We start from the raw sequence: 22495 nt of genomic DNA on the forward strand, positions 1-22495 counted from the left end.
TGAATTTTGTCCAAACCTTTTTCTGTGTCTTTTGAGACAATTATAGGATTTTTCCTTTGTACTCGGGCAACGCGGTGGATTATGTTACGTTTTGACTATTCAACCAACCTTGCCTTCCTGGAATAAAACACACGCTCTCGTGAATTACTTCCGCTTTGATATACAGCTGGATTCAACTGGCTAGATTTTCATCAAAGACTTCTGCGTCTTTGTTCATGAGGGATGCTGGTCTGTATCTGTCGTTTCTTGTAAAAGATGTGTCTGGTTTTGGTATCAGGATAGTGGAGCCCTCAGAAAATCAGTCAGGACGTGTTCTCGATTTCCCAAATCATGGAAGGTTTTGTGTTGGCTTGGTATTGTTTCTTCCTTAAATCTTTGGGGCAATTCACCAGTAAGACCACGTGGCCTTGGAATCTTCTTGGCGTGAAGGCTTTTGAGTCGCATCTTTTACACGATTTTATTAAGATACGATTTACCTTGAAACTCACCAATTTAAAGTGCATAGGACAGGATTCACGCTTGGGAAGAGATTAATCTCACTTGTTTTCACTCCGTTCCAAGACGGTGCTTGGGAGCTCTCCTTTTGCTGATGAATTATACCCTGAACACAGAGAGCAGCCAGCAGGCCACAGTCACCACGCGTGTGAGGAGGGTGTGAGCCCAGACCCCGCGGTATCTGGAGCTTCTCAAAGAGATGACTCCTTGTCCGGTTCCATCTCAGGCCGACGCCCTCCGGCTTCCCCCTCGCGGCCCTCCTGGAGCTGTTCTCCGGAGGACTGCCAAGAACACCGGGTCCTCCCTGTGGTTCAGTCCACGGACCCTCTGCGGCCCTTCTTCCCTGACCTCCCTGCGGTATCTGATGGTCAGGCTCCCAGTAGGAAACAGATGGCTCCAAACGGGGGTCACCGACGGAGGCTTTAAAGAAGGGACGACCTGCGAGGTGTGAGTGAGCAGGGGTAGGGACATCACGAGGGGTAGAGTGGTTCCTGGAGTGTGGACCACTCTCAGGCCAGAAGGGCCGAGGGCAGGGAGCAGTCACCGGAGCACAGGCTGAGAGGGCAGGGGGGCCCCTTCTCGCGAGATCGTGCCGGAGGCGACCCCGCTAGAGGGAACTGAGGACCTTCGGCTCATCCTCCTCCCTCCGTGCCCCCCCCCCCCCAGGTCAGTCTCTGGGGACGCAGAGCAGGGCGGGGAGGGGGAAGAGCAAGGGAGGGTCTGAAGAGAGAAAAGGACCTGTGAGCACGCCCTCTGGGTCCTACGACAGCTCAGGCCCATCTTCTCCAACAGCCCTTCCCCATCCGCTGCTCCTGGGTGCTCCTGAGGGTTCGCACCCCGGGGAACGGGCTCATCCCCGCAGCTCCACAGACACGCCAAGGGCACCCTGATCGGCCTAACCTCTCTGCTGGGACCCTCCTCATCACCCCATCACGCGGCGAGCCAGAACGGGCGAGCGCATGCTAACTGGGCACCGGGGGCTGTTCACAGCAGCATCCTCCCTTTACAGACGAGGAACTCAAAGGACTGAGAAGTCAGACGTGCTGTCCCAGGCCACACAGCTGGGAAGCGTCGGGGCCAGGACTGGAACCTGTGAGTGATTTCACAGCCCGTGTCCTTCACCGCAATGACCAAACGGGCGCCTTCAGACACAGGAAAAGTTGGGACTGGATGATTCGTTTTCCAGAAAAGTCTTTCCCTGGTCTGCGAAGGCGCCTGTCCCGCCAATTCCCATGGCCTGTCAGACGCCCCCGCCCCAGAAGAGGACAGAGCGCACCCCAGAGAGAGCCCAGCCTGTTTGTGAATCGCCACCCTTCTTACATTTCCTGCATGAGGCCCCTGGCCAACAGCCAACACGGAGCCGAGCCGGAGACAGAGCGTTCACAGTCCCCTCTAGCACTTTATTGTTTAGAAAACAATGGCTCCAGCAGGAAGGAACAATCCTGATGCTTACAGCAGCAAATACAGAAACAGAAAACGTCTAGCTTTAAAACGGTCCCAAATCCCTAACTGTGAAAAACCCCCTTGGGGCACCTAGGCCTGAAGTGCCATCAGAAAGGTCTCGGCTTAGTGACTGACTGTCCCAAGTCCAACCTTCCTAATTTTGCTTCCGTTTCAAAAACTCACACGGCCTCCACGTCAGTGACGTTTATCAAGGACGTGGGTCAGGGAGCCCGGCCAGGCAAAGTCAGGAAACACTTGGCTGCTCCAGCCTACGTCCAGCAGGAATCGAGTTCCAGAGAAACGTGTCACATGCTTTTGCCAGATACTTCATAGTGGGAGCGGGAGCCTCCCTGGGTTCCTTCCTAGCAGCGGTATCAGAGTCTGTAAGCGGGAAAAGTCTGTGAGACAGGGGTCCTCAGTGACACCCGAGCCTAAAAGATGGCCCTTCCCAGACCATCAGGCATCCTACAACTCCCTGAGGGGTGAGGGAGCTTCAGGGGAAGGGCCCTCCTCGGCTCTGGTCCTGGCTGACCTGTCCTAAACCCTTCGCCTTTGCCGTGGAGCACGAAGAGGCCACAGGGACGCAGATAAGCAAGCGATTTGTGTGAAGTTTCCAGAGGAGAAGCTGCCAAGTTCCCCGGGGAGGGAGAAACAAAAGGTCAGGGGACAGAAGCCACAGGGCCAGGCTGGCCTCGTACATGACCTCTCTTGGAAAGAGCCCAGCACCCCTGACCCAGGGCAGGCCCATAAAGGAAGGAAAAGATCGTCACTCGTGGAAGTCTCTAAAGGCAAGACAACTTCTGACAGTTGCTAATGTTCTGTCTTCACATCTTCTGACCGAGGACTTCTAAATGCTTTAATCACTTGTCTTCCCGCCTGTCAGAACTTAATTCCAGCCTCCTCCACTGCTGGGAATGAATTCGTTAACTATGGGACTTTGGTCTGTGTGATAAGATTTGGTGACTCCACTAAGAGAAAGGAAATTGGTTTAATTAAAAAGAGTTAATAATTAAAACCTCAGTACACATGCTGGCAAAGCGAGCGCCATAATTAAAACTTCCAAGTGTTGCCTGGCCACAGAAGCTTCCTGAAGGGAAAAACCGTGGAGTCAGCCACACGGAGCGGAGACTGCCTGATGTGAGGCTGAGGACAAACGAGCAAACTTGTGTCCTTTCCTGTGGGTTGTGGGCAGATGCGTCCCTGGAGGTCTGCCTTCGCCCACACAGCCCTGTGACACCCTGTAGTGTAGACAGATTCCTTTCCGGGCGCCTCGAGGAGTGGATTTAACGCACGAGGTTCCCCAGGAAGGAAGAAAAGGGGGTGGCCTGGGAGTTCCCGACGGGCAGGTCCCACTTCAGACTCACTGTTTTGTTCCCACGGGGAGCTCAAGAAACATTTATTAAACGAAAGCACAAAGGGAAGGACAGAAAGGGAGGTGGGCAGGCGGGAGGGCTGGTCCCGGATTAGGACGCCCGCAGGGACCAGCTCCCACCACCAGGTGGCAGTGCACGGAACAGGTGGCCGCAAGGGGGACTGTCCCGGCCCCTTGCCCGCCGCTGCGCTCTGCGGAACCCCCTCCTGCGGCTGCTCTGCTCGCACCCTGGGGCTGACCTCCCCGTTCTGGGGGGCGGGCAGGGTCTCTGAACCAGGCACACACCTGAGCTCTGAAAAGGAAGAGACAAAAGCAAAACAAAACACCACGGAAAAGCGCCGTCCTCTGGTTTTTAGAAAACTTGAGTCCCGATGGCTGAACACCGTCCACCTCTCGGCCTTGCTGGTCTGAATTTTGTAAATTTAAATAAACTCTATTCCTTCATACTTCACGCTGCCGATCTTGGTCTCCGGCAGTAGGAAGCGGCCATCCAGTGTGAAGGCCAGGATGTAGGTGGCGACCCTGCCCGCGTCCTCCTCGGACTTGAGGGCCACGATGATCTGGTCGTCGGTGTCGGGGATGAACTTGAAGGAAGAGAAGCCGTGCGTGGGGACCACGGCGCCCACGTGGCCGACGGAGATGTCGCCGAAGTCCGGGCTGGCGCTCAGGAGCAGGTTGGCGCCCTTGTGCTCGTCGTCCTTCTCGCTGTACCGCTCGTGGCTGGCGCGGCGCGGCAGGAAGAACCACCGCTGCAGAGTGTCGCTCCAGCACGCCGATTCGTGAATGAGGTAGCCTGGGGACACACGACAGACCCCCGGGGTCACCAGACCGCCCCGCCCGCCAGCAGGGCGCGGACGGGACCCTCCACCACGTGGTCGTGCGCCCGCGGCGCCGGCTTCCACGCTGCTGGCAGTGCGTGGCGGGCGGGCCGCCGGGGAGCGTCACCACTCCGTCCCATCGAGACCTCCCTGCTCCCTGCGGCGCTCTCCGTCCGTCCTCGTCCTTGGTCACTCCGAGAGACAAAGACGGGAAAGCCAGACCGAGACCGCCCAGGCCTGGGGACCCGTGGCCAGGAGTTCTGTTCTTGCTGCCCACCAAGGAGCACGATGAGCGAGCGAGCCCGGGGGAAGGGAGCGAGATAAGCCAGCACGATGGATTTGTGAGGAAGGGATCAGGGTTGGGGGGAGACGCTCCCTCGAGGCTGAAAAGGAGGCAGCACACCCTCCTATCTGGGGGCGAAGCAACGTCCCCAGCGCCATGCCCCCCAAGCCTGGAGCTGCCTGGCCGCTCCGAGCATCCCAACCCCCCCGGCCCCCCCGCCCCGACACACACACTCAAGCCGTGACACTCTCCCGGGAGGCGAGGGGAGAACCAGAACGCGGTCCACCTTGCTTCTACCTGGAAGAGCTGGCACAGGAGGGGCTGTGGTCTGAGACAGCAGGAGGCGCTCTGTCAGGGACAGCGAAGGGATGCGGGGGGGCTGGGAACAGACCGCACAGGCAGAAATGCCCAACACCGCCGTGCCCAGAGAAAGCGCGCCCGCAGCGCACCGGCATCTGCCATGACCCCGGGCGGGGCCGGGTCCCTTACCTGGCGGCTGGATCCCCGCGGCGGCCCGCAGGGCATTGTAGCTGGACACCCAGTTCTCGTGGTCCACGCTGCCCCTGCAGCCCACCACCTTCACCCATTCCGGGTTTTCGTTCACCACTTCCCCCGTGCTGGTGGTCCACTCCTTGCCCAGGCCGCCCACATACAGATGCTCGTCCTTCACCGCCAGCCACTCGGCTTTGAAGCCTGGGGACAAGGAGACGAGGGGGCGCGCCTGAGATGACAGCCACCCCTCTGCTCCCTGGGTTCGCGGGGGGTCCGGCAGCCTTGGGCATCAGAGGGCACCCATGCTGGACCTCACACGAGGCGATGACAAGACAGTGGGGAACAGTCTGGCTCAGGGCGCCATTCCCAGAGGGCCAGCAGTGGGGCACCGGCCCTCTGCCTGCTATTCTCCCTGTCCTCTGTCCCCAAGACCCGTCACCTTCTCTTTGGCCACTGGATCTAGGGACCTTCTGCTGGGACAGCCTGTCCTAAACTGATTCCAATGGCTCCTGCCGCTGGTGCCTCGCCTGCTCCCCCACTCCCAATGGCCCAGCAGCCACTGGTCAGTCTCCTCTGATCCCCGACCTGTTTCTCAAGCTGTGTGCCCCAACCTCAGGATACCCCCGACCCCGGGCAAGTGGGAGTGCCTGGAGAGGTTACTGTAGCAGAGAGCGGTCTCTGTCTCTGCAACCGTGCCTGGCACCCGTCGAGCGGACGTGAAGCCCCAGTGGCCAGAGCTACGAGGGCTGGTGGGGGCTCCTAGTCGGCTCTGATCAGCGTGTTTACTTCTCGGCAGGTTTACTTACTGTGAGCCCAGCTGAAGGCTGCAGGGCGCTCAGGCTGTGTGGGAAAGCCGTTCCCCGCACCCCGTGTTCTAAACTGTGCCCGCTTTCCCACATGTTCTGCCAGCTTCTGGCCGGCCCCAAGGACCTAGAGCTGTGGCCTCCAGAATGTTCCTCTGCAGGTGGCTCTGGAGGGACCCGCTGAGTACCTTGTGGTCTCAGGGACCTCATCAACCCCCCGGGGTCACTTTCAGATAAGGCCCTCTCCATTGACCAGTCTTTTGTCCCTTCCGATGACCTGATCACAGGGCAACCCAAGGCTCCCATTATTCCGCTCTCTTCCTGATCCGACAGGGAAGAACAGAACTATGATGGTTGCCCATAAACGCTGACAAACCATGGCAGGAAATGGGCAACGAATGTTTTCTCTAAAACCCAGGCCGAGATAGTTCCCTGCCAATTGCCCGAGGCTTGGGCAAGCCCGGAAGGGGTTTTATCAAGGGGGGGGGGGGGGGGGGGGAGGGGGAGGGGGAGGGCTGGCAGACGGCGCGCCCCACGGGCCAGCTAGTTGCTGCCACTGCTCCGGCCTTAGAGAGGCCGCAGTGCTTAGCTTCCTAGAGGGTGCACACCCAGCCTGAGAGCGGGGCTTTTGTCAGCTCCCCCCCCCCCCCCCCCCCCCCCCCCCCCCCCCCCCGGTGCCTAGCGCCTCCCGGCCCCTTCCCCCGGGGAAGGCCCTGGCCCGCTCTGGCTCCCTCTCCTAGCTCTGTGCTCCCCGCGGGCTGAAAGCGGTAACTCCTTTCTGGCTCAGCAGAGCAGTGGGTGACAGCTGGTTTCTGAGCACGGATCCCACTCAAGTGCGGTCGCTGCTACGCAGACCCTCCCTCGGCTGGGTTTCCAGAAAGGAGCCCCAGGCAGCGCAAGTTTACCTTTTCAATAAAGTCTCCGTTCAAAATGAGGGCAATTGGACACCATGGCTTTAAAGGTAAAACACTCACAGGGTGTCATCCCTGCGTGCTCTGAAGACACCTTTGAAGATGGAAGAAAGGGCTCGATCCTGGGGTCACCGGGAGCAGCAGTGGACAGGGCCCTCAAACTAGTCCTAGAAAGGAGCCTGCCTCGTGGCCAGTCTTCTAGGAAGAAGCTCCTACTGCTAGAAACTGCTTTGGTCCGAGGCCCCGTAAGGCTTCGGCTCCCAGCTCGGGGTGGGGGGTGGCGGGGGCGGGGGCCAGAAGCAGGGGGGACAGGGCTCTTCCCGGTGGTCCCTCCTGGTCGTGTTCACCGCACACGGGCACAAACCAGACCGGCAGACAGTCAACCCAAACCTGTCCCCCGACACCTCAGCCAAAGCCGGGAGGCGGAGAGAGCCTGACCTACCTTTCCCCACGGTTCCATCGCCATCGGACAGGATCACCCAGGGCACGGCCTTGGTGCCATCGATCTGGTAGATGACCCCTGTCCGGTCGTCCACAGAGTAGAGTCTCCCGTTGAAAACGATCAGCTCGGAGAGCTCCATGCCCCGCCCCTTCTCAGCCAGGTGGGACTCGAGGACCTCGTGGCCTTTGTCCCACTCCACGGCCACCTTGTCCCCGCTGTCTGACAGGGTCAGATGGCCCTTCTTCAGGTAACTGAACCAGGTGTTTTCCTCTTGGGCTCTTGACTCCGTGTCCAAGTCAGCAATAACTGCAATTCGGTACCGAGTCCCGCCTGGCGTCCTCTGGGGGGCGGACAGGGGGTAGGTGTCATTGTACCGGTCAGCGGGTGCCTGGCCGAGCCTCCAGTTGTGGGCGTTGGGTATGGGGGGCCTGCCTGGGGGCGGGCGGTGGGCGTAGAGCAGCCAGAGGACGGCGGCGCCCACAAAGGACGGCAGGATCACCTTCCAGCGGGGGCGGAAGCGGGGGTCTGCCGCCTTGGTCATGGACGCCAGCACCGGAAGGCCCCCCACACTTATCCGGAGGGAGTGCATAGACTCATTCCATTCCAGGTGGTTGGAGGGCTGGACGGGCATCAGACTGAAGGGCAGGCGGTACCTGGGCACCCAGAGAGAGAGGAGAGAGGTCAGCGGTTTCCCAATCCCGAGACGGTGCACGGCCTGAAGGCTGCCGTACCTGGAACGGCACTGTCACTGCTGTGCGGCTGTTAGGATTTGGCTTCATTAAACCCGACTCTAGCAATATCTTTGTTTACTTATTTGGAAAGATGTGAAGTCTTTCCAGAGCAAAACTATTCCATCTCCTCTGTCTTGACTGGCGGGATAGAAAGCTTGGCGAGGGCGAGTTCTGTGGAGGCTGGCGCTTTACAAGCTCAGAAAGAGGGAGCAGCAGGGGGTGAGGGAGGGAGTGGGGGTGCCGAGGGGTCTGGGCAGGACAGGCTCCTGAGCTACATTCTCATCAGATGCCACCTCATCCGAGAAGCCCGCTCCAAGGGCTCTGCTCCCGACAGCAGCCCCCATGTCCCCTTCCTTGGCATCTGTCACCACCCCGCCCCCCAACATCATGGCACACAACTATCAGCGTGTTCATGAGTCCTGCACTCCTAGAACAGGGCACAGAGCGGACGTGTGCGCACCTCCTCCTGGGCCAGGCATCTTGTATACATGCAGATACAAGTATAAAGCAGACGTAAACCAAACAGAAATACTTCTGTTTCTGGCAAAGTCTGTCCTCTGGCACCCTTCTATTCATGCACATGACGGAGGGACCAGAGTCTGACGGGCCCTCTTGGCCTGGAGCCGTGGGACCCTGGCCCACTCCCCGGGGCACTACCACAGCCGGGCGGTGGCCAGGAACCGCGGCTCTTCACCACCTGCCCCCTGCTTACGTTGCCGGCACGGACCACGGCAGCCTGGCTGGCGTGGCCACAGCGACGCCGGACAAGCTGGGGACGATCGGCAGAGAGCCGGCTCTGGGCTGCGGCCCTCGGTCTCCGTCTTCAGTTGTCACTCAGTAAGTCCCGGCATGAGAAAGTTCCCGGGCCGGACCGCTAGGCCACTTCTGCCTCCTGCCCCGAAACGGCCAACGACGTGACTTCAGGGGCGGATGCTCCTCTTGCTAATGGGTGGCAGCAGGGAAGGGCGGGGGGCTAGGCAGCTTCACGCCACCCCGAGCCCCCCCTCCCGCCGCACCCCAGTCCACACGGCCCACGGCGGGGGGGCCAAGGAGCTCCCATCCACACCACAGGCCGCTGGCTCTGCGGGTAGAAAAACGTGGCCATGGTTCCACGTGGAAGCCAGCCCTTTCCTTCTCTCGCTTTTGGACACATGTGTAGGTTTTGCCCGTAGGGTCGGGTGAAGAAAAGGGAGGGGGGCCCTGGGGGCAGGGGTGCTGCGCGGGGGAGGTGGGCTCGGGAAGCCCCCCGCCTCACCTCAGATGCTGGTCCCAGGCCTCCCTCCTGGGCGAGGGCTCCCTGCCCCCCCGGGAAGCGGCCCAGCTGTGGCCACAGAGCTGGCGGCTGAGGCCTTCCTGGCTGGGAGACGGGGGTCCCGGCCACTGCCCCTCCTCTGCTGCACCCAAGCCCAGGGCTTCCCAAACCACGGCTGGGCCCAAGCCACCCAGAGCCCATCTCCTCTGCCACGTGGCCACTGAGCTCTCAACCCCCGCTCACCTCCCGTTCCCAGTTCCGCCTGGATTCTACCGCTTCCTCAACTTACTATTCCCAACTAAGTCTCGCTTGCTCTCCCCAAGCTTCTCCGCCCCCCCAACCTCTCCCTCAGGAATAGTGCTGGTGACGGAGAGTCACCATATTCTCTGCTGCCCGGGGCCAAATCTCCATCGGAACCTCAGGAGAGGCCCTTTTCTGCACGAGGACCACCACCACCTTGAAGAACCCAGGCACGCCCCCTCCCCCCACAGCATCTGCTCCAGCCAGAGACCTGGCAGTTCGGCCACCCACCCCCTCCAACCACACCGTCTGCTGCCACTCCCGTCTGGTGACCCACTTGCCCCGCGGCCGGCGACACCTGCTCTACCCACACGGGTGGATCGCACCGCGTCGCCGCGCGTTCTGGGAGTAAACCCTCACTGCGGCACGGCCCCCACCCAGACCTCCACCTCCCTGAGCCGGCTCCTCTACTGGCCGGCCGGGCACCGTGGCCCTCGTGCACCCTGGCCGGGGCTCGTCTCCCCCCGCCAGGACGCTCTCGCCTCTCTGCGTGGCTGCCTCACCTTTCAGGATTTTTCTAAAGTGTCAGCTGCCCAGAAAGACTCGGCCGCCCACCCTGCAGGGGCTGCCCTGGAGTGCCTGCCCATTCTCTACCACGGCATCCTGCCCCTCCTCTCCCAGGCCCTCAGCAACCCACATAATCACTTCTGCGCTGCCGTGGTTCCACGGGGTAGGGACTTGCCCACTGTGAACTTACACTCCTGGCGAACGGTGGAAACTCGGCATATATTTGCGGAAGGAATGAAAAATAGGCCCACGTCCTCAACAGTCCCTCAACTCCACCCCAGGCCCCACCTTGGTCATACTGCAGATCCACACCCCCGCATCCGGCCCGGCTGTCACACTGGGCCTCAGGGGAGGTGGACGCAATGCCCGCCAGGGGTCTCCATCGTGAGGTGTCGCCCTACTGGCCCCTAGCCTGCCCGCTCTCCATTCCTGGTTCGTCATCCTGCCCCTGGTCATCTTGTCACATCTCCTGCCCGCTGGCTTCCTGCAGGTGACGAGGGGGCCCAGGGCAGAGCCCACATGGCCACCCCTCCCATGCACCAGGCTGCCTGGCCCTGGTCCAAGGGGTCTGGAGAGAAGGGGCCCACTCCTGCTTCTTGGGGGTAGTTCAGCCATGTCTGCTCTTCTGGTTCCTTCTCCACCATCTACATATGTGTCCAAATCAGCCATCTGAGTGGCCATTTGATCCCCGTGTTATACTCTCAGGTACACCGAATGCACCCAGTAAATACCGTGTCTGAGGGACGAGAACCCCTCCGCAGACTGTGACACCTCGGTCCCTCCCCGCCCCTCACCATCCTGGAGGAGCCGCCCCTCCGCCCCTCTGCCCCCTCCGCCCCTCCGTCCTGCTCCATGTCACAAGGCTGAACCTCCTGCCAGGAGGACAGTGAGCCTGCAGCTCCTTCCCTGCAGCCCACCTCTTCTCCTGAATCTTCCGTGAGGTGGGCTCGGTCTCCAGGGGCAGAACTGCTACAGTGCGGGCTCCCAGCGCCTTCCCCGCCCGCACCTCTGCCCCGAACTCCAGGCCCGGCCGCTGGGCCCCCTCGTCTGCCCGCGGGCACCAGAACGGGTTCCCCCAGGAATCTGCTGAGCTGGCTGAGGGCACTCGCAGCCCTCAGAAGTCATCCTGGGGAGCAGGCAGCTCGCTTTCTCTCCCCTCACTGGTCTGGTCTGCACCCCAGCTCTGGATGGGGGTCCCACCCCCAAGGCCTCCACCTGGCGCCATCTCTCACCTTGGCCTTCTGGGGATCTGGACCGTCCAGGTCCCACCTGCATCCCGCCACCCATCAGAGGCCTGAGCTCGCTTCTCCGGGCCTCGGCTCCTTCACGTGTAAGCCGGGACGGAACAGGGCCACCTTCCCAGAGCCGTGTGGCCGGCTCCCCCCCACCTTCCCCTTCACTCTGCCAGCACCTTCGCCCACCTGCCCGGAGGGCCTAGCCGTGTAAGTAGGCTTGACCAGAAGCGGCTGGACCGTCCCGGAAGTACTGGGCACGGCAGCAAGGTCGAGGACGGCACAGCCTGCAAGGCCAAACACGAGGACCGTCTCTCCACAGAGGAAGCGTGCCGGGCCCTGCCCTGGACCCTCTCGGACCCATCCTGCACACAAGTGACAGATCGATTCCCCGAACAAGCGAACGTGGATTGAAGCCCTTCACTAGATCCTAAAGCTCTCCCACTAACGGACAAACTCCTCAGCCCTACACACACATGCACGCAGCGCTGGGTTGTTTATAATTCCATAGTCCGTGAGCCAAACCCCTGTGCGTGATGCCTCTGCCTGGGACGCCAACCTCTCTGACCACACAGAACCACCTGGAGGCCCCTAGCTGTGCCATGATAGTGATGCTTCTGCTGTCCCTTTCCCCTCCTGCCCCCATCGATGGTGAAGGACCCACTCCCCAACCAGTGAGCTTCCCTCCTGTGGATACCGGAAGATATCCAGGCCTGACGCTGAACCTGTGAGTGTCCCCTAATTTGTCAATAAAGACTCTGCAGATGTGACTAAGTGAAGGATCTAGGGGTGGGGAGATGATCCAGGTGGGCTCTAAATGCAGCCACGAGCGTCCTTACAAAAGGAGGCAGAGGGGGATTAGACAATGATAGGAGACTGTGACCACGAAGGCAGAGAGGGGAGTGACGGGGCCGTGGCCAAGAAGTGCCTGGGGCCCCCGAGCTGGAAGAGGCCAGGCCAGGTTGTCCCCTACAGCCTTGGAGGGAGCACTCGCCAGCTCACACCTTGATGTCGGCCCAGTGACACCGATACCGGCTTTCTGGCCCCCGCGTTGGGAGAGAATAAATGTGTGTGGTTTTCAGCCACGTTTGTGGTAGTCTGCCACGGCAGGGCCCCAGGAACACACACACCTCCTCCCACGCCGTCCTCTGTGCTGCCCCCTGCGACCACGGCTCCACTCTGAGCTCCTGGGGGGAAGGGGCTCTGCTCCGCCAGGCTAGTCCCAGCCCCTGACCGGCGGGCAGAGCCTGGGGCCCCACCACCTTTCGGGAACAAGAGAACGACAGGGGGCTCTGTCTGCCTTCCAGAAAAATCCCTTTAGCTTCACGACTGGAATAATTTCTCTCTGGACCAAAACCCAACCTCTGAAGACAGCCCTCCATTAGTGTCCTAGGAGCTACTTTTATTTTGTGGAGATAAAATCAGATGTCTTTCCATTTGCCCCCCCCAAGCCCAGGCTGGTTCAGCACCCAGAACTCTCAGAACTGATGGGGCCTGTGTCCTGGTGCAGCGCGGGGCCTCGCGTTCGTATTTAAAGGAAACGCCACCACCTCCACCCACCACCACAACCCCAAATGTGCAGCCATGAACCCCAAGAGAAACGCGCCGCGCGGGCAACAGCGAAACGGACAGAGCCGCTCCCGGGAGAGGGCCCGGGTGAGGCTCTCTCCTTGCCCGCGCTCCTCAAAGCTCTACACCGTTTAAATGTTTGCTTTATCGTGACGACCAGGTCGTCAACCCCACCGTCTGCGGCATAATGGGCTGATCCTACACAATCAGGAAAGTTAGAACCTAGCTGCTACGGCAAAATGTCACACAATCTCTGGCTGGCCACGCTCGCCTGTTCCGGATCTCCCTTCGGAAACCCGGGGGCCGCACCCCTGCTGGCCTCCCTTCTCCTGCGCCAGCCACACCGCCGCCGGGAGAGGTCCCGGGAAAGAGCCACCCGGGGGGACAACCCCCCCCCCCACGGGGGGCTCCAATCCTCCTTTCCTTCCCCACCCCCCCTCTCTTAGACGGGCACCAAGAACGGTTCACTGCCTCGCCCACATCTCTGGTTTCGGTCGCCAGCACTTCCTTGTAACACAGGCCTGAGCGACACGGTGTGACCCGGGGTCTGTCCACTCCCAAGTGGGTCCCCGGACTCCGGACCCTGCTAGGGAGACGCTCCCGCCCGAGCCCCAGGAGGGAGCGGCCACCCCTACCTTCTCACGCCATCCTCAGGCCGCGACAGGACTCTACATAAAGCTGAGACGACAGGCGTGGCCACTCCCGACAGAGCCCACAGCCAAGAGGGACTCTTTCCCCGCTTCCCTCAGGACAGGTGTGTGACAGGTGGCAGAACAAACGGGTTTAGCTGCAGCTGCCAGAGCAAACCTCCGCCTTTCCAGGATCTGGGCTCAGGCGCCGCCTCACCCCTGCACAGTGGCTGCCTCCCCTCCCCCAGCACGGCCCCGGTCTCGGAACCGAACGCTCCTAAGAGGGCGCGCGTCCGGGCAGCAGGGGGGAGCTCGCTGCCCACCGCACCTCCCGGTTGGAGAAAAGAGTGGAGGCTGCCGGCCCTGAGCTCCTCGGAGCGACAAAGACAGAGGCGAGGGCTGGCGGGCTCCGGGACTCCAGAAGTGCCGGGAGGGTCAGGGAAGTGAATGCCGAACACCCGCTGGGGCCAGGCTCCTGGAAAACGTTACCTGGTTCACGGCATGCTTCCGCCTTGCACTCAGCAAGGAAACCACACCTGAAATTTGGACGGGGTGAGAGGCACAAGGAAACCAGGAAGGAAAAAGTCACAGTGGCCAAGCATGTGCTGTAGGGACTGAGGCCCTCCTCCCAGATCATTTCCTTAAAGGCCGACACCCTGGATCCTACTAAATTCTGCATCTCCCACCCCCTTTCTCTGCATACAGCAGGCACTCACGGCTGCCTCCCGGGTCAGGTCTCCCACCCCCTTTCTCTGCATACAGCAGGCACTCACGGCTGCCTCCCGGGTCAGGTCTCCCACCCCCTTTCTCTGCATACAGCAGGCACTCACGGCTGCCTCCCGGGTCAGGTTAAATACACCTCAGAACAACTTCTTTTTCAGCCCTGTTTTTGTTTATAGTCAACTACCTGAGCGAAGCGAGCTTCTGTGGCTGCTGTGACCACTCCGGGCAGGTGTGGTGCTTCAACACTGCACACTTATGTCATAGGCCTGCGGGACAGAAGTCTGACAGGTCCCGCTGGGCTAAAATCCAGGGCTCCCTTCCCTCAGAGGCTCCAGGGAGAAGCCTCTTCCCAGATGGTTCCGGCTTCCAGAGATGCCTGCGTCCCTTGCGTGCGGCCCCTGCTCATCCTCAAAGCAGCAACGCCGCATCTCTCTGAGCCTCGCACGCCCTCCTCCCTGCTCTCCTGTCTCTCTGCGTCCACTTGCTCTGTGGCCCTGGGACTAGGCTGGGCCCACCTGGGTCATCCAGGATGCGCCTCCCATTTCAAGGTCAGCTGACTGGCACCCTTCATTCCATCTGCTACCTTCGGCCCCCTCTGCCACATAATACACCTGCAGGTTCTGGGGGTCACGATGTGGACATCTTGGGGGGCCATCATTCTGCCGGCCACAAGAAGGGAGACAGGGAAAGAAGCCTCAGCTTCCCAGGGGCCAGGACCCTCCACACACAGCCTCAGAGCCTGTATTTACTGCATCACGGCAGGGCCGTGTGTGATGAACTCGAACCATCAGGAGCAATTTCAGCAAAAGTTACCCTTCCGGTTGAAAGCAACGTCCCAAACAACGCTACCTGTTATCAGAGAGCCTGAAGATAAGGGGACACAATAAAAATCCCACCATCCACCCAAATCACGGCCTGCTCCCGTAGACGGTGGGGTCGCACCTGCCCGAACCCATCTCCTCTCCTGCTCTGCTGGTGCCCGGCTCCCAGGATGCAGCCAGCGGTCAGCCCTGCCGGACCCCCTGAAGCCATTCTGGATGCGCTCTGATCTGACACTCACATCCACACTGTCACCCGGTGTCGGCACAATGCCATCTGGGTCCCCGCTCCTGCCTTATTCCCATGGCCTGTTCCCACGGATGAGAACTGCGCTCTGCATAGGAACCCCGAGCAGCGAGTTCCATTTCATTACTGCACGTATTACAGATAAACAAGTAGGATTCAAAGGAAACGCAGACAAAAAGAGAAAACCGAACGTATTCCCAGATCGCTCTATTATCAGGATTTCTTTTTTTCTAAGTAATTGTCTTCGTCTCACAAGAAGGAAAATCAACAAGTCCCGAAACATCAAAACAAACGTTTTACGTTCCCTTAGTGTTGCCGTTTAAGCAGAGCCTTCCAGAAAACCTCCACGTTCCAGAGCACTCGCAAAAGGAGGGCAGTACTTTCTGGATTTTCCTTCCAGTATCCCAGGTACCGTTCCACAAATGTCTACACAACACAGCAACGGCTTCTCTGTCCCGGTGCGGATCCGTTTCAGGACTCTGGACCACATTCTCAGAGCGGGGCCGTCCCGTTTCTGAACAAGAAAACACTAGAGCATCTATAGACCTACCCTATATGGTTGCCACGAGGCCCGCCACATCGCCGCTCAGAAGGTCTTACGAGTCCGGTGGAAGGGGCTGTATTTGTGAGCCTGCACGAGGCTGCCTGGTGGCCACACGCAGGGAGCTGGACCTGTCACACTCGGGTCCGTCCTCACTCCCTCGGTGGCTCAAGGGAAGCACAGCGGATTACGTGCAGTTAGGCTGGCGGGTAAACATTTCCTCAATTATCAATTGCTTAAACCAACATTTGCTACATGGTTGCGGGCCACGGAAGTATGGCTGGAACTGCGTCTGGGGTACAGTTTTTGGGGGAACAGGGCTTTCAGCTAACACAAGGCACCAAATACTCAGACGTCCACCTCAACCGAGGGATCGCGGGGGACACGGTGGGGCACCCACACACCTGTAAGTATGTGACTTTCTCCACCACCCTGCCACATAACACGCTTTCTGCGATCCGGCTGACCCGGACGGAAAACCGCGACAGGACTGAGACTCCTCTGTCTGGAGACCACTCCCGTGGCCGCCTAACAGCGCCTGAACAAATCCGCGCTTCACCTGAGTCCCTCCTCCCGGAGGACGCTCGGGCCCGCACAGGAGGAGACGCCCCTCCCGGGTCCCGACGGCAGAGGCCCGGCTGGTCAATGTATCTTTCAGCACGGCCCCCAGGCCTGAATAGAAGGCTCATTGAGGCCATCAGGGAGGGGCCCGGGGAGGCCACTGGCTGCTCTGGAAGGAGCCCCGCTGTGCCCGCGGGCTCCCGATGGACTGTGCCACTGAGGCCTGTGGGGTGGGGCCAGGAGCTGGAGGGGGGGGGGGGGCTGCAGCCTGCCCAGAAAGGTCTTTCCCACACAGCTCCTACGAGGAGGGGCAAGGTGGGGGGGGGGTGCTGCAGAGACTCTAGGTTCCCGAAGGTGACGCCATGCTTCTGCCAAGTTTGGGTCCTTGCCCTGAACAGCCAGCGAGAGTCGGTGGACGTCGGCAGGCGCCTGTTCCCAAACCTCTGCGCTGTTGGAAACGTGGTAGGGAGAGACGGCGAGCACATACCCAGAGACAAGAATGACAGACGGAGCCGAGACACTGGCTTCCTGGGGACACTAAGGTGCTCGCGAGAAAGGTGTATCTGGCAGACAGAAGAGGGACTGCGAGCGCTAGGGGCCTGCCAGGCCTGGTGACACGGAGGGCAAAGGAAAGGCCCCAAGCAACAGGGGTGGAGGAACCCAGGGATGAGAGGGTCAGGCCACAGGGGGGAGGGGAGGAGGGTGGTGGACAGCAAAAAGAAGGAAGGTGAGCTGGGCTGAGGGGAAGGAGAGGAAGGCCTGGGGGGGTGGGGCTGGCCTGCTGCAGGTGCACTAAAGTGCCAGTCTGAGAGGGGAGGAGAGGCCAGGCAATCATCCAAAGGGCAGATCGCGGTGGGGCAGGAAGGGATCGCGCTCAGGGACAGCTGTCCCACGTGAGTCAGGAAAGGAACGTGTCCTGCAGGGTCAGAAGTGGTGATGTCCCACACTAGTCAGAAGGAGGAGGTGTCCTGCACTAGTCAGAGGGGTGAGGCGTCCTGAGAGTTGGAGGGGGTGAGTCCCCACGAGTCAGAGGGGGGAGGTGTCCTGAGAGTTGGAGACGGTGTGGGTCCCACGAGTCAGAGGGGGGAGGTGTCCTGAGAGTCGGAGAGGGTGTGAGTCCCAGGAGTCGGAAGGGATTGGTGTCCCGCACTAGGCAGAGCCAGTGAGAGTCCTGCAAGTCTGTCAGGTAGGTGTCTCACAAGTCGGAGGGTGGAGTGTCCACCGCCCGTCGGAAGGGGACCGTTCCTCGGAGTCCGAGGGCCACGGGCAGGACGCGCGGCGGGGTGAGAGGGCGGCGGCGCGGGTCGGTCGCGAGGAAGGGCGCGGCGGCTACGGGTGCAGCTGTCACTCACCCGGTGCGGCCTGGCTCCGGGGCCCGCGGGCGGCTGGGCCTCGCTGCGGCAGGGCCGGGGACCCAGCGGGCGGCGACTTCCGCCCGGCTCGCTCGCCGGGTCTCCGGGACGCGCTCCCGGCAGCCTCGGCTCCGCGGCTGCGCGCCGGCGCGGGCGCGGGCGGGGGCTGCTGGGAGTTGTAGTTTTTTTTACTGCTCAGCGAGCCGGGGCGAGGGCCGGGGCGAGGGCCGGGGCGAGGGCCGGGGCGAGGGCCGGGGCGAGGGCCGGGGCGAGGGCCGGGGCGGCGCAGACCTTCGCGCTGCCGGAGCCGCAGGCCCTTTCCACCGCTTTGTAGCGGAAGGCTGGCGGAGCAACGGCGGGAGGCGGCTATCAGTTCTCCAGCCGAGATTTGAGGACGCTTGTGGTCTCCCGGGAGGCGGGGCAGCGCGGACCCCTTCCTGCCACCCTCATCAGAGAGAGCCCCTCTCTCCTCCGCCCTTCTAATCCGCCACGTTGGAAAGCTGCTCGGGTTCCAAACTAAAGATCTGGGCTCAGGTCTGCAGGCTGGAGTGTCCCAAATAAGGGTATCCAGTTCGTCCTGTTGCTCTGGTCCCCTCCTTGGCCCCTGAGCTATTTTAATGGACATCCCTGCCCTCCACCCCCAAGTCCTGCAAAGATGCCCATTTTAGCAGTCATGAAAAAAGCCTGGTAGCAGTGAAGTGTCCCACGAGAGCTGAGAGCTAGGCGAGGGTCAGAGCTGCAGGTCTGCACCTCCAGCCTCTGCGTGCGCGCAATCACCCATCCGTCCCGGGGGAGCCTCGCATTAGGTAACAGGCGCGAGAGAAAAATTCAGATTCTGTAAATGGTGTCTGGTAATAATAACCCTCTCACCCCTGTTCTGCATTCCTTGCCCAGAGGCGATCACTATTACTAGTTTCTCGTGGTTATTGTCAGAGGTATTTCGGGACACACAAACAAATCATGAACACATACCGTTAAATTACCTTTTTAAATTTTTTTTTAACGTTTATTTATTTTTGAGACAGAGAGAGACAGAGCATGAACAGGGGAGGGGCAGAGAGAGAGGGAGACGCAGAATCGGAAGCAGGCTGCAGGCTCTGAGCCATCAGCCTAGAGCCGGACGCGGGGCTCGAACTCAAGGACCGCGAGATTGTGACCTGAGCTGAAGTCGGATGCCCAACCGACTGAGCCACCCAGGCGCCCCTAAATTACCTTTTTAAAAAGCCGAATGGAAATTTGCTAAACACTCGGTTCTGCATTTTGGGGGGGGGGGTGGAAAGGGGACAAACCCTTCTGGAATTCACTTGTTTCCTGTTGTGCTAAACTGAGTCCTAACTACATATCATATATTACTATTATTTTTAAATGATTTTCAAACCTTTCATTTACCGAACTATCTGTATCTACATATGCCTTCCAGCTTGAGAAAGAAAACGCTGGCCCTGCTATCCCGAAAGCTCTCCATACTCTTCCCTCTTCCCAACCCCTCCCACCTCCCAAGAGGTGACTGCAGTCTTGAATCACTCACATCTTTTATCTTATAATTTTAGCGTATAGACATGCATCCCTCAACAATATATATGCCTGTTATAACTTGTACAAAAATGAAATGAAACTATATGCAATGGATGGGAGATCCCGTCGCTCCACAGATATTATCAGGTGTATTCATTTTGCCAATCTGATGGCATTAAATGTCTTCTCATTGTCTGGATTGCTGAGAAGTTGTGTTACCTTTCTTATGGTCCCCCCCCCACCACCATTTATATTCCTTCTTCTGCAGATGCCCCAACATTTCAGTGGGCAGCGCTCTAGTCACGATCTTGCCATTCCCAAGTTCAAGCCCCGCGTTGGTCTCCGTGCTGACGGCTCGGGGCCTGGAGCCTGCTTGGGATTCGGTGTCTCCCTCTCTCTCTGCCCTTCCGCCACTCACACTTTGTCTCTCTCTCTCTCAAAAATAAAATAAACATTAAAAATTTTAAAAAAAGAATAAACCTTCATGTGCTGTGGGACAATTCCCCCTCACCTCCCTCCTACATTCCATCCACCCTTCGCTTTTGGGGTTTTGAATGGAATTGCTTTAAATCCATAAATTAATTCAGAGAGAACTGAGATTTCTCTGATGTTGAACCTTCTACCCAGAACACGGTTTGCCTTTCCATTTACTTAGGTCTTTGTTAATGTTTTTCAATGAGGTTTGTAAGTTTTCTCTTCACAACACGGCTTTTTCCGTATGGTTCCGTAGAGAGGTGTTCCCTTCCCTAAACAGCTGCATAGTATTCCGCTGTGGGGAATGTCCCGTTACTTTTACCAGGTCCCCAATGCCGTCCCTTTGGATATCTGTGATCTTTACATTACAACAATGCTTCAGGGCATATCCTTGAACTTGCTTCTTTGAGCACAGCACCAAGTCTATCTGCAGGATAAATTCCTGGAAGGAAGATTTCTAGGTCAGAGGGCGTTTGCATCCCCTGGTGAATAGACCCTGTCTTCCTGCCTTCCGGACAGGCGGTGCCGGGAAACTGCTTTTCGTGGGTACCTCCTGCGATTTGAATCCCCCTTCCCTCCTTTGCAACGTTGGAGGCTTCGCCATGGCCTTTTTCTGGAGCTTTTCTCCTCCTTTTGTTCCTGTGGCTCTACATAAAAGACCGAAAATTCTTCACTTTAATCATCCACCGTGTGTTTACTCACTCATTGCGCGGTTAAGGCTTAGGCTTGTGTGGTCCACCAGGGGGCCCTCCCATTTTATCTAGCAGGCAAAATGCTGCCTGATGGTTCCGTCTGTGCACGTCTCTGAAAGTGCTGAAAAGGAAGTTCTAAGACTGAGCAGTGGGGAAACCGAGGCATGGGGCTTTAAATGCCTGCTGAGAGTCAGAAAGCACATAAGGTATCCCTGGCCGCCCGTCTCTGCGTCGAGTCCAGGGGGGACCCGCCAGAGGAAGGCTTGTCCTCCTCCGACAGGGGAGGTGTGAGAGCCGCAGAGCAGCAGATGGCCCTGTTCTGTCCTTGCAGCCCTGATCCCCACCTGCCCCCCAGCCTTCCAGAACGCGGGCACCGCCATCCAGGAGCAACGAGCTTGGGCCCGCGGCCAGGGAGGCTGGGTCTGGCCGCCAAGTTTCCACCTCAGCTTCACCCTCCAAAGTCCACAGAGACGCCTTCCCCCCCACCCTTTGGCAGTGGGACGCCAGCATCCGAGCCTGAATTCAGAAGTTCACAATACCAGTCTCTGCCCTTGTGGGACGACTGGGCAGCCCGGCCCAAAATAGCTGGGAGAGGCGGAATGTTGGGGCCACAGTGGGGAAAAAAAAAAATCACAGCGCTCCTAATGACAGGCTGTGCGTATCTGGCACCGAGCGCCTTACAGACGTTAACCGAGGTCACATGGCTTTCTCCCCGTGATGAGGAAACAGAGAGAGCCGCAGTGATATGCCCAGGGAGAGAGAAGGGATTGCCAAACAGAGGACATAGAATGTGCTGTCTTCTGGGCAGGGATTCTAGGGAATGTTCTCTTCCCCCGTGAGTCTCTGGGTTTTACATCCCATGAGCTGCCCTTGTCTGAGAATGTGGGGCCCCTGGGGAATGTTTAGGAAGCCCTGGTGTTTGGCCCAGACATCCTTGTGTGGGAGGTGTGAGCTCCCAGGGAATTCCAGAATGGGCGTGACCTGTAACTCATTTGGGAACCGAAGAGAGAGACCTTGGGGGTGTGGGGGTTCATGGTTCTGGTTGGCCCTGGCCTCTGCCCATCACTGGGCTGATGAAATCTCCCCCAGGCAGTGCTGCTGGCTTTGGGTTCTGATTTGTCAATGTTGTTTTGTTTTGTTTTGTTTTGGCCATGACTCTTGTCCTCAGCGCTGGCCAGGACTTTCCAACGGGAAGATATTTGCTGGATCGGGAGCCTTCTGCCTCGGTTGCTCGGGGGGTGCTCAGATAGTCTGCAAGACCAACGTGGCTTCCCTACTTACCGTGTCAAAGCAACAATGAAGTGGGTGACAAAGAGCACTAGGGGCCTGACTAGCTCTGGGTTTGGGTGACAGATTTTCTTTCTTTCACTGAGGGCTGAACTGGCCTTGAGAAATTTTGCCCATTTGTCCGTTGGCTTGAGCTGCGGGCTGTGTGCCCAGGAGGTGCTCAGACCACAGTTCCCTTTCTCTGGAACTCCCCACGCCTCTGAGCCTTCTGTCTCACATGGACATCTTGGGAAACCCCAGGTCCTGACTGCCACCTTTACTATCAGCACCCGTCACCCTCCTGGTTTCTGCCTCAAGAGATAGGAGTAATCCCTTTCCTAATCTCTGGGGAGATGTGGGCGCTCAACCCAAGAGGGGGGAAGGAGAAAGATCATACAATCAGGACCGTTGCAACCAACACTCTCGGGCCTTGTGTCTGCTCCGTCGGTCCTTTCCTCAGCCGTGTGACAATTACAGAGTCACAATCCTTTAACCCCAAGTCCCCCAGATACAAAAAGCCCTGACAGCGTGGTTTCCCCCTGAGTGTGGCGTGAGGGCACAGGACAGTGTGACCTGTAGTGTGGTGAGGCCACGCACGGCTTCTGCCTCTCCTCTGTTGGGAAATATCCACAAGCATCCGGCCGAGCCCGGCGGGGCGAGATGCTCCGGGTGATGTCTGCATCGTCCTCTGAACACATCTGGCTGCCTGGGGTCCAGAGAAGAGGTCCTGGGCCTGTCCCTGCTTTACAGATGAGGAAACTAAGGCCCAGTGGGGTTGGGCAGCGTTCCAGGCTCAGGACTTAAGGCCGCCGGCTAGAACGAGAAGCTGCCGCTGGAAGAGAGGGTCATCGTGTGGGTGTATTTCTAGAGCCCTGCTCTCCGTCGGGCCCCTGGATTTCTGTCTTGGGCTTATCTTCAAGATAACTGTCTTTCAGTTCTCAGATGGAGTAAGGAAAGGGAGCAGATCTCTGCATCAGCTTCTCTTCCAAGCCACACGCCCGGCTTCGTGTGCCCTGAGCCGTGGTGT

At 59.2% G+C, this 22495-nt stretch overlaps 1 protein-coding gene across 4 annotated transcripts; it reads right to left on the reverse strand.

Annotated features, from left to right (window-relative positions):
- Window positions 1-1888: 1888 nt before the first annotated feature.
- CANT1 (calcium activated nucleotidase 1) lies at window positions 1889-17631 on the reverse strand. Of its 4 annotated transcripts, none has more exons than XM_047833687.1 (4): window positions 17522-17631; window positions 7060-7712; window positions 4901-5104; window positions 1889-4103 (listed from the first exon to the last, which is right to left on the reverse strand). In XM_047833687.1, the coding sequence occupies exons 2-4, from the start codon at window positions 7688-7690 to the stop codon at window positions 3733-3735; spliced, it is 1206 nt and encodes a 401-aa protein (XP_047689643.1). In that variant the 5' UTR covers window positions 7691-7712; window positions 17522-17631; the 3' UTR covers window positions 1889-3732. The 4 variants fall into 4 exon arrangements, with proteins under 4 accessions (XP_047689643.1, XP_047689646.1, XP_047689644.1 ...); XM_047833690.1 differs by lacking the exon at window positions 17522-17631 and adding an exon at window positions 16657-16882; XM_047833688.1 differs by lacking the exon at window positions 17522-17631 and adding an exon at window positions 15618-15778.
- Between the last annotated feature and the right edge of the window lie 4864 nt (window positions 17632-22495).

The sequence above is a fragment of the Prionailurus viverrinus genome, chromosome E1 (assembly GCF_022837055.1).
Source record: "Prionailurus viverrinus isolate Anna chromosome E1, UM_Priviv_1.0, whole genome shotgun sequence".
NCBI lineage: Eukaryota > Metazoa > Chordata > Mammalia > Carnivora > Felidae > Prionailurus > Prionailurus viverrinus.